Source organism: Leptonychotes weddellii, chromosome 6 (genome assembly GCF_054177405.1).
Source record: "Leptonychotes weddellii isolate Sample4059 chromosome 6, ASM5417740v2, whole genome shotgun sequence".
Classification (NCBI taxonomy): domain Eukaryota; kingdom Metazoa; phylum Chordata; class Mammalia; order Carnivora; family Phocidae; genus Leptonychotes; species Leptonychotes weddellii.
The window spans coordinates 91359642-91379335 of NC_138374.1; the positions used below are offsets into that span (position 1 = coordinate 91359642).

The following is a 19694-nucleotide window of genomic DNA, read 5'->3' on the forward strand; positions in this document are numbered from 1 at the left end:
TTCTTTGAGCACTTTAAATATGTTATTTTACTGTCTTTTTGTTTTCATAGTTTCTGTTGAGAAATATGCATTCCTTTGAACATTCATTGTTCCTGTTTGTTTTTTTTTCTGTATACTTTTTATTATCTTTTCAGCAGTTTGATTATATTGATTACTATCTTTTCAGCAGTTTGATTATTTATTTATTTGTTTTTAAAGATTTTATTTATTTATTTGACAGAGAGAGACAGCGAGAGAGGGAACACAAGCAGGGGGAGTGGGAGAGGGAGAAGCAGGCTTCCCATGGAGCAGGGAGCCCAATGCGGGGCTCGATCCCCGGACCCTGGGATCATGACCTGAGCTGAAGGCAGACGCTTAATGACTAAGCCACCCAGGCACCCCTTTTTGAATTTATTTTTATTGGAGTTCACTCAGATTCTTGAATCTATAAATTTATATCTTTCACCACATATGGGAAGTTTCCAGTCATTATATCTTAGAAATATTTTTTTTCTGCATCAGTCACTTTCTCTTCCTGGGACTCAGACAACAAAAATGTTAGGTATTTTCATATTATTCCACGTTTCCTGAGGCTCTCTTCATTATTTGTTGCATTTTTTTCTCTCTGTTCTTCAGTTTAGGTAATTTCTTTTGACCTGTGTTCAAGTTCATTGACTCTTTACTCTCCATTCTTTTGAGCCCCTCTACTGAATTTTTAATTTTAGATATTCTATTTTTCTGTTCTTAAATTTACTTTGGTTCTTTTTACATTTTCTGTTTCTCTGCCAAGGATTTCAATGTTTTCATTCATTTCAGTGTATATACCTTTATATCATGGAGCATGGTTATAAAACCAATTTTAAAGTCCTTGATAATTTCCACAACTGCGTACTCTTGGGATTGGTATGTGTTGATTCTTCCTTTCCCTTGAGAGTTGGTTACCTTTTTCTGTTTTTTTTTTTTTTTTTTTGGTTAACTGGATTATTTTCTAGACTTTCTGAATCTTTTGTTTTGAGATTCTTTTTCCATAAAATCCTCTGAAGAACATTGATTTTATTTATTTTAGCAGGCAGTCTACCTGGTGATGTCCAGACTGCAAGTTTTATTTTCCTTTCTGGTTCCAAAGTCACTTCAGTTCCCAAAACCTTTGCTGTGCTTCTTTGGTTTGTTACACACATATACATCATGGTGGTGAGCCCGAAACTTGTATTATTAGTTCATACACAAAATTAGGGATTACCTTCTCCTCAACTCTCCTTGGGAGTTCTCCCATACTCTCTGGGATCCTGGGGCCCATTTTCCTTCTTCTAAGTAGAAAGACAGATTTCTCACTTAGAGTTTTTGTTTTGTTGTGCTGTCTAGCAGTCTTGCATGCCTGGAGTCTACTCTAGGACAAAGTGGTAAGAGAAAAGAGAAAAAAATAGTGGAGGTTTCCTTTTCCATTTTTGAATCACAGGAGTGAACCCATTTGCTCCAGTGTTCTAGACATTAAGACAGGTTTTTTCCTCCAAGTTTTAGACGTCTGTGGTCCTCTCCCCCTCCCCCCCGACCTTTCCCCCATTGCAGTGCAGCTCCGTAACTGGGGCTGGCCTTAAGGTAGAACTGGGAGAGAGAAAAGAGGAAACAAAACCAAAACAAGTCATAATTCCCCAAACACTCTCTGGTTTGCAGACACTCCTTTTTCTGTTTTTAAATTTCTTTTACAGTTTTGTTGTTGTTTGCACAGTTCTACAACTGGGACTGCCCTTAGGTTAAATCTGGGAGGTGAAAGATGGGGCAGGGGGTGGGGGGGGAAGGAAACTCAACACTATACTTGTAATTCTTCAAGTTTTGACTCTTCTCTTTAATTATTGTTTACTTTTTTAAAAAGAATTTTTATGTACTTTTAATATTCTGTTCAGTGTTTCTAGTTAAGAGAGATAAGCCATAGGAGACTTAGTACTTCAACTTGACTGGTTCTGCCAGTTTTTGCTTTAGGTATTTTGAAGCTCTGGTGTTAGGGGGCATAACCACTTAAAATTACTATGTTTTCATGATGTACTGACCCTTTATCATTGTGAAGTGTCTCTTTTTCCCCTTAACAGGGTAAAGTGTCTCTTTCTCCCCTTGTTTTAAAGTCTAATATTTGATATTAATATAACTACTCTAGTTTTCTTACAATTAGTGTTTGCATGGTATGTCTACTATTTTTTTTTTTAATTATTTCTAGTCTATTTGTGTCTTTAAAGTGTGTTTCTTGTAGTTAGCATATAGTTGAGCTTTTCTTTTTTTATCCAGTCTGATGAACTTTTAATTGACCAGGGGTCAGCAAATTACTTCCCATGGGCCAAACCCTACTTGTTTTCAGTATGGCTTTCAAGGTAAGAATTGTTTTTACATCTTTAAAGGGTTGAAAACAAGTCAAAGGAGAATAATATTTTGTGATACAGGGAAGTTATATGAAATTCAAATTAAAAGTGTCCATAAATTAAGTTTTGAATTTTGTTAAAAAAATTGTGGAAGGCCTCTCTTTTTATATAACTACCTGCATAATATCCAAATTTTTTCTTGGTCCACAAAGCCTAAAATATTTATTAATATGGCCCTTTATAGAAAAAGCTGGTGACCCTTGTCTTTGACCATTTATATTTAATGTAATTTTTTACATGTTTGGATATGTGTATCTACTTTCTTGCTATTTGTTTTCTCCTTGTCCCTTTTATTTTTTGTGTCTTTCCCCCTTTTCCTGCTTTCCTTTGGATTGAATATTTTTTAATATTATATTTTATCCCCCTACTGCTTTATTAACTGTGTAATTGTATACAGTTGTATACAAATTGTATAATTTGTTTTATTGTTTGTTTTTTTTAAAGATTTTATTTATTTATTTGAGACAGAGAGAATGAGAGAGAGAGAGCACATGAGAGGGGGGAGGGTCAGAGGGAGAAGCAAGCTCCTTGCTGAGCAGGGAGCCCGATGTGGGACTCGATCCAGGGACTCCAGGATCATGACCTAAGCCGAAGGCAGTCGCTTAACCAACTGAGCCACCTAGGCGCCCTGTTTTATTGTTTTAGTGCTTGCTCTGAGGTTTATGACTCAAGTCTTTAACAGGTCTGTTTTAAAAATATACCACTTCAGGTATACTGTGAGGATCTTCCGTTTCTTTTCTTGCAGACTTTATGCTTTTGTTGTCATTCATTTTGCTTACACATGTTACAAATTCTACAAAATACTCATTTTTCACTTTAAAAAATCTGTTATATTTTAAAGAAATGAAAAAGCAAGGAAAAATTCTTGCCCTCATATTTATAACTTCTGGTGCTCTTCAGTTTTCCTCTAGTATCATTTTCCTTTATCCCAAGGAACTTCTTTAACATTCTTTTCTTCTGCAATTTAGAATCTGCTTTCATAGTCACCCAGGGAGTATTTGATTTCACATCTTGCATTTTTTAGCTCTAGAATTTCTTTTGGTCCTTTGTCTTTCATTTTTTCTCCTTGTTTTGTTAGATGTTTTTCTTTAAATTCTCAATCATATTTATGATAGTTATTTTAAAGGCTTTGTCTGCTTATTTTGTCATTTGTCTTTTTTGGGATCAATTTCTGTACTGTTTCTCTATTTGGGGTTTACAGAGTTCTCTGAATCTGTCAGTTACACAGATTATTAGAATACTTTTTTCAAAAAGCTTTTTTGTCCATTTTTTCTGTTTTTTTTTTTTTTTTAAACTCCAACTACATATAACTTACACCACTTGAACTATTTTATCTCTCATATTCATCAGTTACTAAAACATGATTTAATCATAGAATCTTGCAAATAACTGTTGTGTGCTTGCTAAGTTAATAAAAAACACATGTAAGTCTAGACATGTTAGCATTCAGCCTTAACATGTATTTTTTTTTTTTATCCCTTTTGAAATAGAGCCATTGAACTGATTCAAAAGGGGAAAAAAACAGTTTCAGTGATTAAAGAACATGGTAGATGAAGTAATTCATTTTGAATGGGTTTAGTTTCTTAATAGAAGAAAAGTCGGAGGTGAGGTTGCATGTTATAGTATAATGTTTGGGAGCTGGTAATGGCTTTTGTGAATTTTTTGTTAATATCCTATTAAGTGGCATCCTGGTGGTGAGGATTTGAGCCTGGTGCAAGGATCTAGTTTGGGTGAAACAGGCATGCTTGGATATGGGTAATGGGGAGAGGTGGAGACTAGCTCAATGTGGGTTTCAGGTGGGGATGGAAAGAGTGGCAAAGGGAGAATTTAATAGTATCTGATATATGCAGATAGATACTCTCTAACTACAGTTGGACCTTTGCTGCATGCTGTGCTTAGAATTTTCTTTTTTTTTTTTTTAAAGATTTTATTTATTTATTTGACAGAGAGAGACACACAGAGAGAGGGAACACAAGCAGGGGGAGTGGGAGGGGGAGAAGCAGGCTTCCCGCAGAGCAGGGAGCCCGATGCGGGGCTTGATCCCAGGACCCTGGGATCATGACCTGAGCCGAAGGCAGACGCTTAACCGACTGAGCCACCCAGGTGCCCTGTGCTTAGAATTTTCTAAAGTGAACAGTTTTTTTGTTTGTTTTGTTTTGTTTTAGAAACTCATTGATGGGGAGAGGAGAATTAGGGGAAGCAATCATAGGATCATAGGATCATTCATAGGAAGCAATCATAGGATCCATTGGAATACTTACATAGTTCATAGAGGTCAGCAAGCCAGGAAGGAGCCAAAAAGGGGCTTGCTTTTGTTGTTATTGGTATGAGATGTAACATCTTAATGTTGTTTACTTTTTCTTGGGAAGTTAGGCTCCTTAATAAATTTGGTGCTATGCAGGATCTTTACAGCCAAGACAGACTTTGAACTTATTTTAGTTTTATTTAATCATCATTATTTTTAGGCTACTTCACCCTGCCTTTATTTATTTTTTAATTTTTAAAAAGATTTTATTTGAGAAAGAGAGAGGGACAGAGAGAGCACGAGTAGGGAGGAGGGGCAGAGGGAGAAGGAGAAGCAGGCTCCCTGGCTAAGCAAGGAGCCTGACATGGGGCTGGATCCAGGATCATGAGATCATGACCTGAGCTGAAGGCAGATGCTCAACCAACTGAGCCACATAGGTGCCCCCACTTGCCTTTAGTGTAGTTTTTTTCTCCTTATTGTTCTACATCATTTGAACTCTGTAATTTTTTCCCTTTTCCTCTAAAGAAGTTATAGCTAAGTAAGATAATACTTTGAGAGGCTTTGAAAGTATAAAATTCCAGAACTCCGAACTAAGATGTAGCATAAACATCAAAAGAAGTGAAAACACAGACCTAAATTTTGTTTGCAGCTTTTCATTTGTTTTTGGGCAGTAAGTGAAATTGTACTGTGAAGTTTTCCATTAATTTTTGAGTGGGTGTGTATGCGTTTTTCTTTAGAAATTTCTACACCCAGACCGACTTCTCCAAGTGGATTACCTGAAGAAGATAGTGTTTTATTTAACAAACTGACCTACTTAGGATGTATGAAGGTTTCTTCCCCACGTAATGAAGTGGAGGCTCTACGGGCAATGGCAACTATGAAATCTTCCAGTCAGCACCCCTTTCCTGTTACTCTGTATGTGCCAAATGTTCCAGAAGGTTCTGTGAGGTAAGCTCTAGTCTTTTTTTATTTCCCCTAGACATGTATGAAATTTTTTGCATGGTGGTGATGATGTTATATCATAAATGAGGCCTAGGACTTACTGTGAATTCACTTTTACTCTGTAGACATGAAAAATAAACATGTTTAGGCTTAGACAGTGTTGCTTATTTATGAGAGTCTTTTACAAAATTATGCTTAGAATATTATAAATGGAAATAGAACTTCAAACATACCTATAATTTGTGTTTCTTTATTTGGAAGGAACATAAAAACCTGTCTTCCCCTTGTCATATAACCGTGGTTCAAGAACTAGAGTGAGGGGCTCCTGGGTGATCAATCTAGGGCTTAGGATTTACGTAGGGAGAGTTATTTACTCCTAAATCCCACAAACTCCTTTTAACTTCTATTTTAACTTCTTTTGTTCAACTTTGGAACCACTCTGACCTTTTTTGTTTTGGGTAAGAGACGTCTTGGTTGAACAATGACCTAGGTCTTAGATAAACTTACAGGTGTTGTTGTAAATAGAAATGAATACCATGGCAGAACAAGGCTAGCAATTAGGGATGGGTGACATAGATTTTACCAGGTAATGTATACTTGGATTTGGCAGTAAATGAATAGCATCATAGGAGATACAAAAATTAAGTAATTGTTAAAAGAAGTTGAAGAATTTGTGTGTGTGTGTATGTGTATAAATACGTATATCTGTACGTATATACACACATATACATATATACACAAACATAGCAAAATATTTTAATACATTATTATAACCAGTTTTTGTGATTTTAAGATAATTATGTATATATGTCATTAGTATAATAGAACTGTTTGCTTTTGTTCTTTGATAGTTAATATTTTGTTTTATTTTTTATTACTTTTCTGTAGAATTATAGACCAATCCAACAATCTGGAGTTAGCTTCTTTTCCGATCTATAAGGTGTTATTCTGTGCACGTGGACATGATGGGACAACAGAGAGCAATTGCTTTGCATTTACAGAGAGTTCCCATGGTTCAGAAGAATTTCAGATACATGTTTTCTCTTGTGAAATTAAAGAGGCTGTAAGTATAATATATTGTAGCAATTTGCTATCAAGATGAATTAGGGTAATATTTTTGAACCCTAGTTTCACTGTTGTATAAATTATTATGTATCACTATATACTCTATTACATAAATTTGGAGATTTCTAAAGAGAAAGTTAATATTTAATGGCATAGAACTAAATATGGAAAACTAAATCTGATAACTGTGCATTGAAGTGGTATCATAGGTAGGGCACTCTCAGCTTAACAGATGTAACAGAAAAATCCTACTTGAAGAGCTCTCCTCCTACCCTACCATGGTAGTAATTGCTCAGGCTTAGAAAGGGCCTCTTTTGGTTATTTTTCCCAAGTTGATTGGTCCATGTGACTTTTTAAAAAGCATCTATAACAAAACATGTTTTCTGCTGGACTGATGGTTGCATATTGCTTTCATGTAGATATTGGACTAAGATTGCTTCATGAAATCTGTGGTTTTCACTGATTATTTGTTATGTTCATTCCTCAGAGGATGACTTTTGCTCTATGGAACTGGCCTAATTAAAAGTACAAATCTCGGGGTGCCTGGGTGGCTCATTCAGTTAAGCGTATACCTTCAGCTCAGGTCACGATCCCAGGGTCCTGAGATTGAGCCCCAGGTCAGGCTCCCTGCTGAGCGGGGAGCCTGCTTCTCCCTCTCCTGCTCTCCCTGCTTGTGCGTGCATGCTCTCTCTCTCTGTCAAATAAATAAATAAAATCTTTAGAAAAAATACAAATCTCACCTATAGCAGGGGTATCAACTTGTAGTTTTTTGAAGATGCTAGTTATGTTCCTCTTAGTAATTACTAACTGGTTTATTCTGAGACTGGAGAAGTGGTGGTTAAATACATGGAGAAATTGCCTTCTTTTCTGTATTTGTTGGATTCTCTCCAAATTAAAAATAGATTGCACTTTAAAAAAAAAATTCCAGTATAGTTGGGGTGCCTGGCTGGCTCAGTCTGTAGAATGTACAGCTCTTGATCTCAGGGTTGTGAGTTTGAGCCCCACGTTTGGTGTAGAGATTACTTAAATAAATACAAAAACTTAAAAAAAAATTCCAGTATAGTTAACATGCAGCATTAGTTTCAAGTGTAATTAGGTTGTACTTTTATTTATTTTTTTAAAGATTTTATTTATTTATTTATTTGACAGAGAGAGAGAGACAGCGAGAGAGGGAACACAAGCAGGGGGAGTGGGAAAGGGAGAAGCAGGCTTCCCACCGAGCAGGGAGCCTGATGTGGGGCTCGATCCCAGGACCCTGGGATCATGACCTGAGCCGAAGGCAGACACTTAACCGACTGAGCCACCCAGGTGCCCCTAGGTTGTACTTTTAGAACTTCAGTGCTTAAAACCATTTTAAAGGCATTAATAAATTTGCTTGGATGGGCAAAGCTAAGGTGTGTTTGCTTTTGGAAATATAAATTGTCAGCAGGAAATGCTAAAAACAGCTATTCTATTTTCTGTTTACCATGAAACAAACAAACCATTGTATTAACAGGACTTCTAAGAGTTTATTTCTGGCCACAACATGGGAACTCAGAGAAATGTATATTTCTGTGTGTTTGATACTAAGCATGAGGGATAGGTCAGTTCTTATGCCCTGGTGACTAATTTTATTTATACTAAAATGAACATGCATAGACACTCATACTTTAGATTGTAGCCATATGAGCCAGAACCCATGTCTGTATAAGAAGTTCAAGTTAGTTTTTTTTTGTTTTTAAAAAATACATCTGAATCTGTTTCATGCTAACATTTCTATATTTATGTATATACTGTCTGGTCAAAGGTGTGATAGGAGAGTGAATGAGTACAAGTGTGCCTGGCACTTAGGAGGCAGTGAATATATGTTGAAAGAGTATCTGTGTGTTTGTGAATGAAGGGGTCTATTTCTGATCCTTACAACTCCACTACAGAAGTGAGGAAGCAGAGGGTAGAGTCCTGGCATTTCATGTTGACAGCATTTAACACACCTGTGTGGTTTCTGGGTAATTGGCGCTTAACAACAATGAAATTTGAAGGACGGAAGGAACTTTGAAGGAAATGAACTTTGAAGACTTGGAGAACCTCCTGCTTGGAGAGGTAGAAACACTACTGCAGAAGGAAATGGAAAGGGGACCTGGCTTGCAAGCATTTTTCATAATTATGACGGTATGAAACTCTTTTTGGATTATAGCATCCTCTTATTTATGGGTGAGGGAACTGTGTGTCATTTTTGAGAGCTTTAATAGTGGGTAAGCAGTGGACAAAGCTGTGGGGGAATTCTCAGCCTGACCATTTTGGATATGGTCTTAAATAGTACTGTATTTCTAGAGCGGATATTTGGTATATTGAAGGTTATGAGAAAGTGATGTCCATGTATTTAATTTTTTTTAGAGTACATTTTTGGAAGTGTTCCATTATGGGGCATTGGTGGCAAAATTCATTATTTGAAGGAGAAATACATACATTTGTCATTAAACTTCATTATGAGAGATATTTCTAAATGAAAAAAATAACCAGTATAAATGTAGAGCTTATGCCAGGCACTGTGCTAAGCATTTTCTTGACATTCATAAAATCTCTATGATATAGATAGTATTTATTTTTATTAGTGATCTCGTCTGCCTGGAGCAGTTCTAGTTTATGTCTGTTGTCCAGGTATATTATTAGTAGCACTCCATCTTATTCTCAGAAGGTTTCCGGTTTGGCTGATAAATTGTATGGTTACCCTTTGTTTATCCCAAGGCTAAGAGAATATACAATAGAGCTGGGTTTCAAATGGAAGTCTCTGACTCTGAATACCCATATAATTTTCAGTAACAACTTTCCTGTTGCTTAAATATTATAAATAGCAAATATGGATTTTTTTCATTATGTTTTATAAAGGCATTTAGCATTCATATAGTTTACATTCTACCCATCTTTGGGTTTTACCCATGCCTTATACAGAGGATGTCCATCTTCCTCTTTCCCCTCAAAAAATAATGACCCATTTTAATTAATCTGAAGTCTTTAGATGCACTTACTGGTTGTCTCATTATCTGGTTCCTGGGTTTCTTGTTCTGTGGTGAAGGCAGAGCTTTAGTCCTTAGTTTCTGGGTCCCTCTTGATGGGCACAAACAATTGGCAAAAATAGTTCAGGAACAGGTAACGGACATTCTTATTGCCTAAATATGTACTGTGCAGCAATGTTACTAACTTACTTGTTTTCCATTGTTTGCAGAGTGCCCGGATGAGATCTGAAGTTTGTCTGTTAAAAGCAAGAAGACATCGCAACTTCAAGCGGGAGTAGCTGCATGGCTGCCACGACCCACTGTCACTGTCCTGCTATTATTTCACCCTAAAATCCCACAAGCAGCAGGCACTGGTAGTGTTAGGGGGACGCCAGTGAAGGTCATAGCTCTGTGGGACCTGGCATAAGGATTAGGTGTTCCCACAGAAGGGTTAGAATACATTTGACTTGATAGACCCTGGAGGTTCATCTGTAGGGCTCTGCTGGAGTGGATCTCGATTACCTATGGCAAGAGTCGGGGAATCCAACCCGAGGTCTCTTGATACCGATGATTTTGTTCAGGGAAAGTGATGTACTGTTTCTGCTGAAGAATTGCAGACAAACAAAATATCCAAAAGCATAGTGAAAAAAGCCAGGGAGACATATACCCTCTTGCATCTTTATGGATACATTGTACAAAACTGTTTGTAAAGATATTTTTAAAAGGCTTAGTTGACTGCCTTTCAGAATTTATTAAGTCAGTGTAACTAGTTTCCTCAAAACAGATTTGATGTTTGTTGTTTGTATATTTTAACATACTTATCCATTACTAGCAATTCTCAGTGTTACATTTTAGAAGCATGGTTATTATCTGGTGTTAAAGGCATTCAGAGGTATTTCATGGTAGATATCAAGGGTATCATTGGGAAGATCTTCATTCTTAATGCACTGTCTTTTTGGGGAAGGAAGGGGGGGGTTGCTGAAATGTCACTGTGTAAGAGAAACCTTATTCCTTGTATGGGAAAATATTATTTCTAAACATATGTATTGAGATGGCATTTTAGCAAAACGCCTTATTTTGGAAATTAATTCTGAAGTTATGTTACTAGTGTTTTCCATAAATAAATTTATTTTTATAATTTTTTAAAAGTTTCTTGTATGAGGGGTGCCCGGGTGGCTCAGTTGGTTAAGCGTCTGCTTCTTGATTTTGGCTCAGGTCATGATCTCAGGGTCCTGAGATGGAACCTCCTGTGGGGCTCTGCGCTCAGCAGGGAGTCTGCTTGAGTTTCTCTCCCTCTGCCCCGCGCCCCGCCCCCCCCCCGCATGGTCTCTTTCTCTCTCTTTCAAATAAATATACCTTAAAAAAAGTTTCTTGTATGATATGCTTATTTTAGTTCCTTTCAGTGAGTAATATATTTGAATAATTTGTTTCTAAAAATTTAACACATTATCTTTCAGGATGAGCTTTATAGAATGATTTTTCTACATCTATTTCTTGGGTGAACATTTTCTTGATACATGGTATTTTTAAAAGAGTCAGTTATCTTTCACCAATATTAACGAAAAGGCTTTCTCTTGGAAAAATTAGCTATGTCATTTATTTTAAGTAAATACCTTTTTGTTTAATACCATTTTTCTGGAGTATTTACGTGTAATACATACTTGAGAATTTGGAAAGTACTGAAATAAAGAAGAAAATAGAAGTTACTTAAAATTCCACCAGAGTTAAGGTTTTGGTGTATCTCCTTTCCACATATCTACATGTGCTCTCCTCCTGTCTCTCATAATAAACAACCCCAACAGATACTTTTGTGTTTAATTAGTAGTTTCTATGGGTATAGCCTTCTGGGGAAAATTGTACTATATTATTTGTCAATAAAGCTTCTTCAAAGAATATGCCTATTCTAGATTATTTGTGTGAGTGTGTGCGTGCGCGTTTAATAGTGTGACATGTATAGAAATGTTTACCATGGTGTATGTTTTTAATATTCTTTTCATGGTGTAATTGGTTACCCAGTTTGTTTCAGTAACTGTAGACATTGATAATCCTTGTTCCTGAAGATACCCTACCTTGGGTCACCATTCCAGCTATTCATAGACTCTAGAAATTCACAAATGATTTTATCCTTGTTGTTGGGAGTAGCAACTGTAAGACACAGTGAGGATTAAATGCAGTTTGATTGCTGTTAATGTACTGTTGTGTCCTACCTCCAAAAAAAGAAAAGTGTATTCTGATTCCTCCCCCCCTCCCCCATCATCCTTAACTACTCTGGCTCAGCCTCATATACTTAAAAACCTTTTTAAAGAGAAATTGCTGAGCCTTGCTGTCTACTTTAGAATTTGCCAAACTCCTTGACTTTTTTGGTGTGGCCTGATGTGGCAGGCTTGCTGCTAGCTCTGACTTAAAGAAAATGAAATAGTTAGAAGGACATATGGGAGAGGAGAGGAAAGAATAAATATGGCTGGGGTTTGACTCTGCTAATGTACTTATCTACAGGTATTCCTCTGTATTCACACATAATGTTCTCTTAAAAATATGCTCAAGTGCAATGTGTAAAAAGTAAACCATAGACTTTACATTTTATTTGATGTTAGGAAGTGGGGCGTGCTCAACTAAAAGTAGTTTAAGTTTCCTATTTACACTTTACCTTGAGTCATACTCTTCAATGGCTTATTTCTAGTGTGTTCTTTGCTTCTGTTTTCTTTTCTAACACTTAAATTATTGAGCTAAATCAAGTAAGTATCCATTTGAGGCTAAATATTTCTGCTTTTGGCTTTACCTAATGATTCCTTCTTACCTACCCGAAGCACATTAAGCTTACATATGCTGGAATGTAAGCACCATGTTCACTGCTTACATCCCTAGCACCTAGAATAATACTAAGTATACAGAGGGCACTCAAAAAATATTTATTAAATTAATGTGTGAATTCATCATCTTAATTGTGTAAGATTTGAAGCGGGAGGATTTTATCAGTCCTTTGTTGCTTTTGTTGTTTTTACTCATTTACATAAAATTATAATTGGGTAACACATTAAAATATATATATATATTTTAAGATTTTATTTATTTGACAGAGACACAGTAAGAAAGGGAACACAAGCAGGGGGAGTGGGAAAGGGAGAAGCAGGCTTCCCGCTGAGCAGGGAGCCTGATGCGGGGCTTGATCCCAGGACCCCGGGGTCATGACCTGAGCCGAAGGCAGACGCTTAATGACTGAGCCACCCAGGCGCCCCACATTAAAATATTTTTAAAAATTTTATAAGCACTGTGGTACAAATATGCTTCTGCTGGATGTGAACTTCAGGCTGGCAGGCAACATTCTTATACAGTTAAAAGTGTGTAAGTCAGTTAGTTAAACTTAATTTGGCAATGGAAAGGCAGTTTAGGGTAATCATTGATTAATAGATGTAAGTGTGGCTATGGGAAGCTTGAGGACCACTTATTTTTGAATGTGATAGACTATATATGAGAAAAGGCAGAATATATGAACATCACAAAAACAGAAAAATGAAAGACCCCATGCTTTAAGAAATTCTGTTGTTGTAAGTGGTCATTTCAAGCAAATGACAAAATATTACAGTCTGAAACTCACATAATTCAGCGAATAATTTGAATTCACTTTATCTAAAGGGAAGGGTTTGTTCATATTTAGAGAAGTGTCTTGTATCTCCCAGTGTGAGAATATGTATGACCTTTGTTAAACTCTTACTTCATCTTGGTTTCATTGTTCAACCCATGGGTGGCCTGAGAAATTTGGAATTTTGTGCTTCAAGCTTACAATTTTGAGATGGTGTGATTCTTCTTTTGGAGCCAAGGAAGAGAATAACTTCTAAAAGGGTGGGGGATCTAGAGTCTTTTTCCGCTTTAGGGAATGAGTATAAGCCATTGATATATATATTCTTCTAGTAGTCACCAGGGTGGCGTAGCACTAATAAATAGATCATTTCAGCTGGGAATCCTGTAGCACATTTACACCACAGCAACATTGAGTAACAGCACTTGAATCTCTTTAAATCACATTACCATGTAAGCTTATTGCTACAACCAGTATTTACTTTATTCTGTGCCTCACTATCTAGCTCTCGGAAGCTGAGGGAAGTGAAAAGAGAAATTGAGAACTTAGGTTAACACCTTGTTTTGTGTGTTCATTGGGAAGAGTTAGAAGCCAGCACCATTCTGATGATTATCTTAGGATTCATTTATTGCAATATGGTATATTCTGAGACCTAGAAACATCTATAAATAAATACAGCTCCTTTAGTGAACTTCAATTAAACCTCTTTATTACCATGTTTAAATACTAGAGTTGGAAGAAGCAAACTGTATATAAAATGTATATTATGTATAATATATATAAACATAAATATATAAATACATAAATATAAGCTTATATAAATGTATGCTTAGATTATGTCTGCTAAAGTAAATTGTGACCATGGAAAGTTATAGATTCAAGAATTAGGAGAGGGGGGTATCAAAATGCGGTTAAAACCTTTGCCTAATGGCATTTCCATTTTTATTCTTTTAGGTAAGCAGAATTTTATATAGTTTCTGTACAGCATTCAAACGTTCTTCCAGACAAGTGTCTGATGTTAAAGACTCGGTTATTCCTACTCCTGACAGTGACGTGTTTACCTTCAGTGTCTCCTTGGAGGTAAAAGAAGATGATGGAAAAGGAAACTTTAGGTGAGGTTGTTTGGGAAGAATAAAAATTGATATTGTGCCTGAAATATAGTAGTGGCTAATATAAAGCTTCCAGAAGCTATACAGTGTTGGTATAAAGCTTTAACATGATAAAGAAATATTTGGCAGGTGAATGAATATGTTTCATTATTCTCATGCTTTCAGATATTTTATATAAATAATTTTCTCAGTATTTAAGAATAATATTTATTATAGAAAAATGTAAAATAATAAAAGAATAAAAAGGTATAGTTTTGTCAGTCACAACCACTTTTAATATTTGATTTATTCCCTTTGTTTATTTCTAAGGGATATTTTTATATACTTGTATATACATAATTTTTTTCTTTTGACTTCATTATGTAAGAATTTTTCCATTAAAATGTTCTTAATCAAAATCATTTTCAGTGGTATCAATAGTGTGTTGGGTGGTTTGATCATTTAATTAACCATTTTCTTCTGTTGTATATTTAGAAGATTATACAAGTAATCTTATAGGGCACTGTTATGCTCTTTAATGATCATTTATGTGCCTTTCATTCTAACAATAATTATTAGGTAGATATTTTGTCTGTTTTTAAATAGATACAGACATTGAGTCTTAGATAAGTTGTTCAAGGTATTTTCTCTTTTCAGATAAAACAAACTATATTTTAGACATTTATTGTCTTAATTCTTAAGAATAGTCAGTCTGGCCTAGGCTAAAATTGAAGTTGTCCCTGATCCATATCTCTTTGTCCATCTTTATATTTACTTGAGTATGTTACAGTTATCTCAAATTGTAGATGTTTAAAAGCAAACTCTTCTCACTTTGTTTTGCCTTGGGTTTTAGTGTGTTAAAGGCTCTTAAAACCACACAGCCAGCTAAACCAGAATAGTGAGTCTTAAAAAATAATTAAATCTACATCCCTAAATTTGTTAAATTTAAAATCTGAAATTGAAATGATGTCATTTAAAGAATCTTGGTTTTAACCTCTGTTAGAGATAAAGTATAAGGCCCTTATAAATCCAATTTAAAAATTAATTAGTGACTTTGTTTTTCTGGCTATAAAATTTGTAGTTAGCGGCTCCGACAAGATGAGAGTTTAGAGCACCTTAAGAATAAGGGTTTTGTCTCATTTGAACCTCAGAATAGATTCTAACCTTGGAGTAGATTATTTTATTGTGTTATTGTACTGATAATTTCTGTTCTTTTTGCATATTTCAGTCCTGTGCCTAAGGATAGAGACAAATTTTATTTCAAATTAAAACAAGGAATAGAGAAGAAGGTTGTGATTACAGTGCAGCAACTTTCTAACAAAGAATTGGCTATTGAAAGGTAAGCAGCTTGTTACTAAATGCTACCAAAAACTTGTATGACATTGCTGTTGTGTTTCAAGAGACTACTGAATCTCAGCTGTGTTACTCACTGTGGCTTTTCACCATACTTCAGGTTCTCCGTTTAAAAATGAGAATGGGACTCACAATGCTCTGTCCACTTAAATAAGTTAGATGTAACTGGTTCATTGAAAATCTAAATTGATGGATGAAATAAACGTGAATTTTTTTCCCCCTAGTAATAACTGCTTCAACCCTGTTTAGTTACATCCCTTTTTCCTGCTGTCCTTATTTATGTGTAGGACAAATACCTTAAATTCTCAATCATCTTTGATAATTAAAAAGTACATTTAGTTACTGGGATCTCAGGGGCTTAAAAAAAGGTAGATACATATCTTTTATATATATAAGCACACACACATATATATATATACACACATACATGTGTATGCATTTATGTATTTATGCTAATATTTGATCATATAAAAACAAAATCTTGTAGGACAAAAGGTACTATAAACAAAGAATAACAAATGATATTTCTGGAAAAAGTATTTGTACTGTAAAGGACAGATGAAATGTTAATATCTATAATATACATGAATTTCTTAACAGTTTGCAGAAAAGGAAAACAAGAATATGAATCAATAAATTACAGGGAAGCTGTTCACATGGCCAACAAACATATATATGTAAAAATGTCCCTATTCAAATACAAGGAAATGTATTTAAGGTAGCAGTAAGATAGATAACAGATTGACAGAAATAATACATAGAGCTGGTGGGGATATGGGAAAATGGTAAAGTGTGTGTACATCCTTTTTGAAAAAACAATCTGGCAACATCTATAAAATTAAAACAAAAAACCCACCTATAATTGGATGCATCAGTCCCATTCTAGGGACTCTGTCCTATTGAAAATAAAAGTACTACTGTGTAAGGGCATAATTTTAAGGATATTTATTACAGTCCTTTTTATAGTGGCAAAAAGCCAGAAATAAAAACAAATGCCTTTTCACTTAGCTTTAAGAAGTGGGAGCAATTGGTGATGGTCAAAAGAGAAAGAAAAGCCTCTTCATCAAGACTGCTGTAAGACTACAACCCCAATTCTATAGACTAGGATGAAGGTGGGGGCCAGTTGAGGTGCTGGCTGATGGCATCATGGCCACCTCTGTCCCTTTTAAGTCTAGGAGAGGGTGACTGGCCTCCAAATATCTCTTTAGAATGTTCTTTAGAATGTCAGGAATTTGCTTTGTTCCCACCCTTGGGTTTTTGTTTTTTTTTTTTAAGATTTTATTTATTTATTTGACAGAGAGACACAGTGAGAGAGGGAACACAAGCAGGGGGAGTGGGAGAGGGAGAAGCAGGCTTCCCACCGAGCAGGGAGCCCGATGTGGGGCTCGATCCCAGGACCCTGGGATCACGACCTGAGCCGAAGGCAGGCGCCCAACGACTGAGCCACCCAGGCGCCCCCCCACCCTTGGGTTTTACTAGTATCTGGATAACAGGAAAAAATGCTGCTATAGAATTCTGTCTTATAATTATAGTTGTCATCTTTTTTCCTTTTTTAGTGGTATAAAAAATAATTGTGAGTCATAAAATTCATGAAAAATAGCTGAAGATTAAGGGTATTGTTGATTTTGAATATTTTAGTCCTGAAAGAATGATTTTTGTTGTTGTTGTTAGCAGTAGGTATAGCGATGTTTGAATCTTTTTATTTGGAAGTAGGCAATTTCACACTTAGAGACGAGGTAAAAAAAAAAAAAATGGTACAGAGAACACCTGTGTACTCTAACTCCAAATAACCTATTGGGAACATTTTACCCCACTTGCTTTGCACCCACTTTCTCAATCTCCCTCTTTTCTAGCTCTCAGTCTTTCACTACCTACCTACTTACCTACCTGCATACACACACCCACATAATCATTTTTCTGAATGATTTAAGTTACAGACACCATGGCCTTTTATTCCTATATACTTTCTTAGGAAATATGTATTTCCTAAAGATAAGGATAGGGATATCTCTTATATAAGCACATTATATGTAGCAACTTCTGTAAATTTAGCAAGCATACAATACTTTTTGTCTAACCTGCGATTTGTCTCCAATTTTGTCAGTTAACCCAATAGCATCCTTTCCTTCTCCAGTTCAGGGTTCAAACTAGGGTCAGATACTGCATTTAGTTGCCATAGGTCTTTGGCTTTCTTTAATCTGGAAACATTTCTACAGCCTTTCTCTGTCTCTTATGACATGGATGTTTTTGAAGAATACACCCATTTTCCCTCTTTTTAATGTAGCTTTGCTAATTTGGGGTTTATCTGACACTACTGTGTGATTAGATCCAGGTTATTTATTGCTGCATAGGTGATGTTCCCTTCACAGTGCATCACATTTGGAGGTGCCTGGTAACCATCTGTCCGTCACTGGTGATGTTCATTTTGATTGCCAAAATTTGATTGTCAAAATGTCTGATTTCTCCCTGTAATTCCTTTTTTTTTTTTTTTTTTTTATCCCTTGCAACTAGTAAGCAGTCTGTGGGGGAGATACATGAAAATATCCTGCTTCTCATCAAAATTTTCTTCTTGAGTTAGCATTCATTCATGATTCTTATTCTTGTCTGATCCAATCTTTACTGTGAGGAATGCAAAATTACATTTTTCCCTCTCCTGTACTTTCTCTAGATTTGGCAGTCAGCCCTTGGCATTCCGATGTAAGCCAAAGATCTCCCTTCTTTTCCACTTACCTATTTATTATTGATATAGACTCCTGAATTTCTTTCCTCCCCACTACAATACTTTATAATTCACTACAGAACTTAATTATTTGGTGTCCAAACTGTCCAGAATTTGCCACTGGGAGTCCCTTCACATCCTACATCCTTAAGATATGCTCCCAGAACTTCCTTTCTGGCATAACGAAAGGCAGTTTTCCATTTAATACATCTGTTGTAACAAAAGCAAAGAAGTATTAGGTGTTGAGTTGAGTAATTTAACTCTTCATAATGATTGAAAAATTTTGGAGTTTTATGATTAATGGCATATTATATCTCTATTATAGAGGCTTGTGCTATCCTTTTCCTAATGAGAAGCTCTAACTTTGGTCAACCTGAAACCTTGATGAATATGGGTAAAATAGTTGAATGCCTACTTACAATGTTTTCTTCATTAGCTTAAACATTTACACATGCATTCTAAATATATTACACAAAATAATAACTTAGAAATGGGGCTTTTTGCCCACTCTCACATTCAGAAGCCATCCTCATTCAGACTCAATAATCTTTTTCATGCTACTTTCTGAATAATTTTAAGGCATGTTCCCAGAGCTCATTATCTCAACATCTACTGAAGTATCTGAGATAAAGCACTTTTTTGACCAGTGTATATTGCTGTCGTTAGCAATTTTACCTAAGCCACAGGTGTCTATTTGTATAGCATTAGGATTATTTTTTAAAAATTCATTGTATATTTAACCACTTACTGTATTGCTTTTATTTTAATTAATCTTGATGTAGTTACTAACAACTCTGTGTTCATGCTAAGTTTCTTTGCCCCCCCCCCCTTTTTTTAACACGTTTTTTCTGATAACCTCTATAAATATCCAAACTAAAATTGACTGCGATAGCTTCAGGCTGAGGGTTCTTCCACAAACAATACTTCGTTCAGCGTAACAGACAGAATTTCCTGTGATATGGGAAATTTTGTAAATACTCGGATTTGTCTTTTTTGGAAAAAAGAAACTTGCCTTTTATTAGATTATACATGGTATTTAAGGTGTTTAAATTATAAAATGTAAATGGTGAAATTTAAGGTAATCCACTAGGTGGCAGTCGTGTCAAGAGAATTCTTAACACCTCTGCATCTTAAACATTGCTGCTGGCAAAGACATTGGTGTGAAAAAAACCCCAAATTACATAATTTTGGCTTATTTTGTTGGAAAGAGAAAATGACTTACCATTTTCAAAAACAACTTTTCATTATGTAAAATTTCCAACATATGAAAAAGTAGAAAATAATATATTGAACCGCAGTGTACCCATCAATGCTAATTTTCAATATTTGGGCTTTTTTCAAAAAAT

General features: G+C 35.5%; 1 protein-coding gene and 1 long non-coding RNA gene across 2 annotated transcripts in view; both read left to right on the forward strand.

Annotated features, from left to right (window-relative positions):
* Positions 1-15730, forward strand: part of LOC145722287 (rab GTPase-activating protein 1-like) — a 90849-nt gene extending 75119 nt beyond the window's left edge. Inside the window, exons 4-7 of the mRNA XM_081824641.1 lie at positions 5370-5580; positions 6463-6637; positions 14143-14300; positions 15505-15730. Of these exons, the coding sequence (XP_081680767.1) occupies positions 5370-5580; positions 6463-6637; positions 14143-14300; positions 15505-15619 (659 nt within the window). The 3' untranslated portion in view covers positions 15620-15730. The remainder of the gene's footprint in view (positions 1-5369; positions 5581-6462; positions 6638-14142; positions 14301-15504) is intronic.
* Positions 6644-12122, forward strand: LOC145722288 (uncharacterized). The gene is made up of 2 exons (XR_014146432.1): positions 6644-8787; positions 9842-12122. It is a non-coding gene; the product is annotated as an uncharacterized LOC145722288 (long non-coding RNA).
* Positions 15731-19694: the final 3964 nt, after the last annotated feature.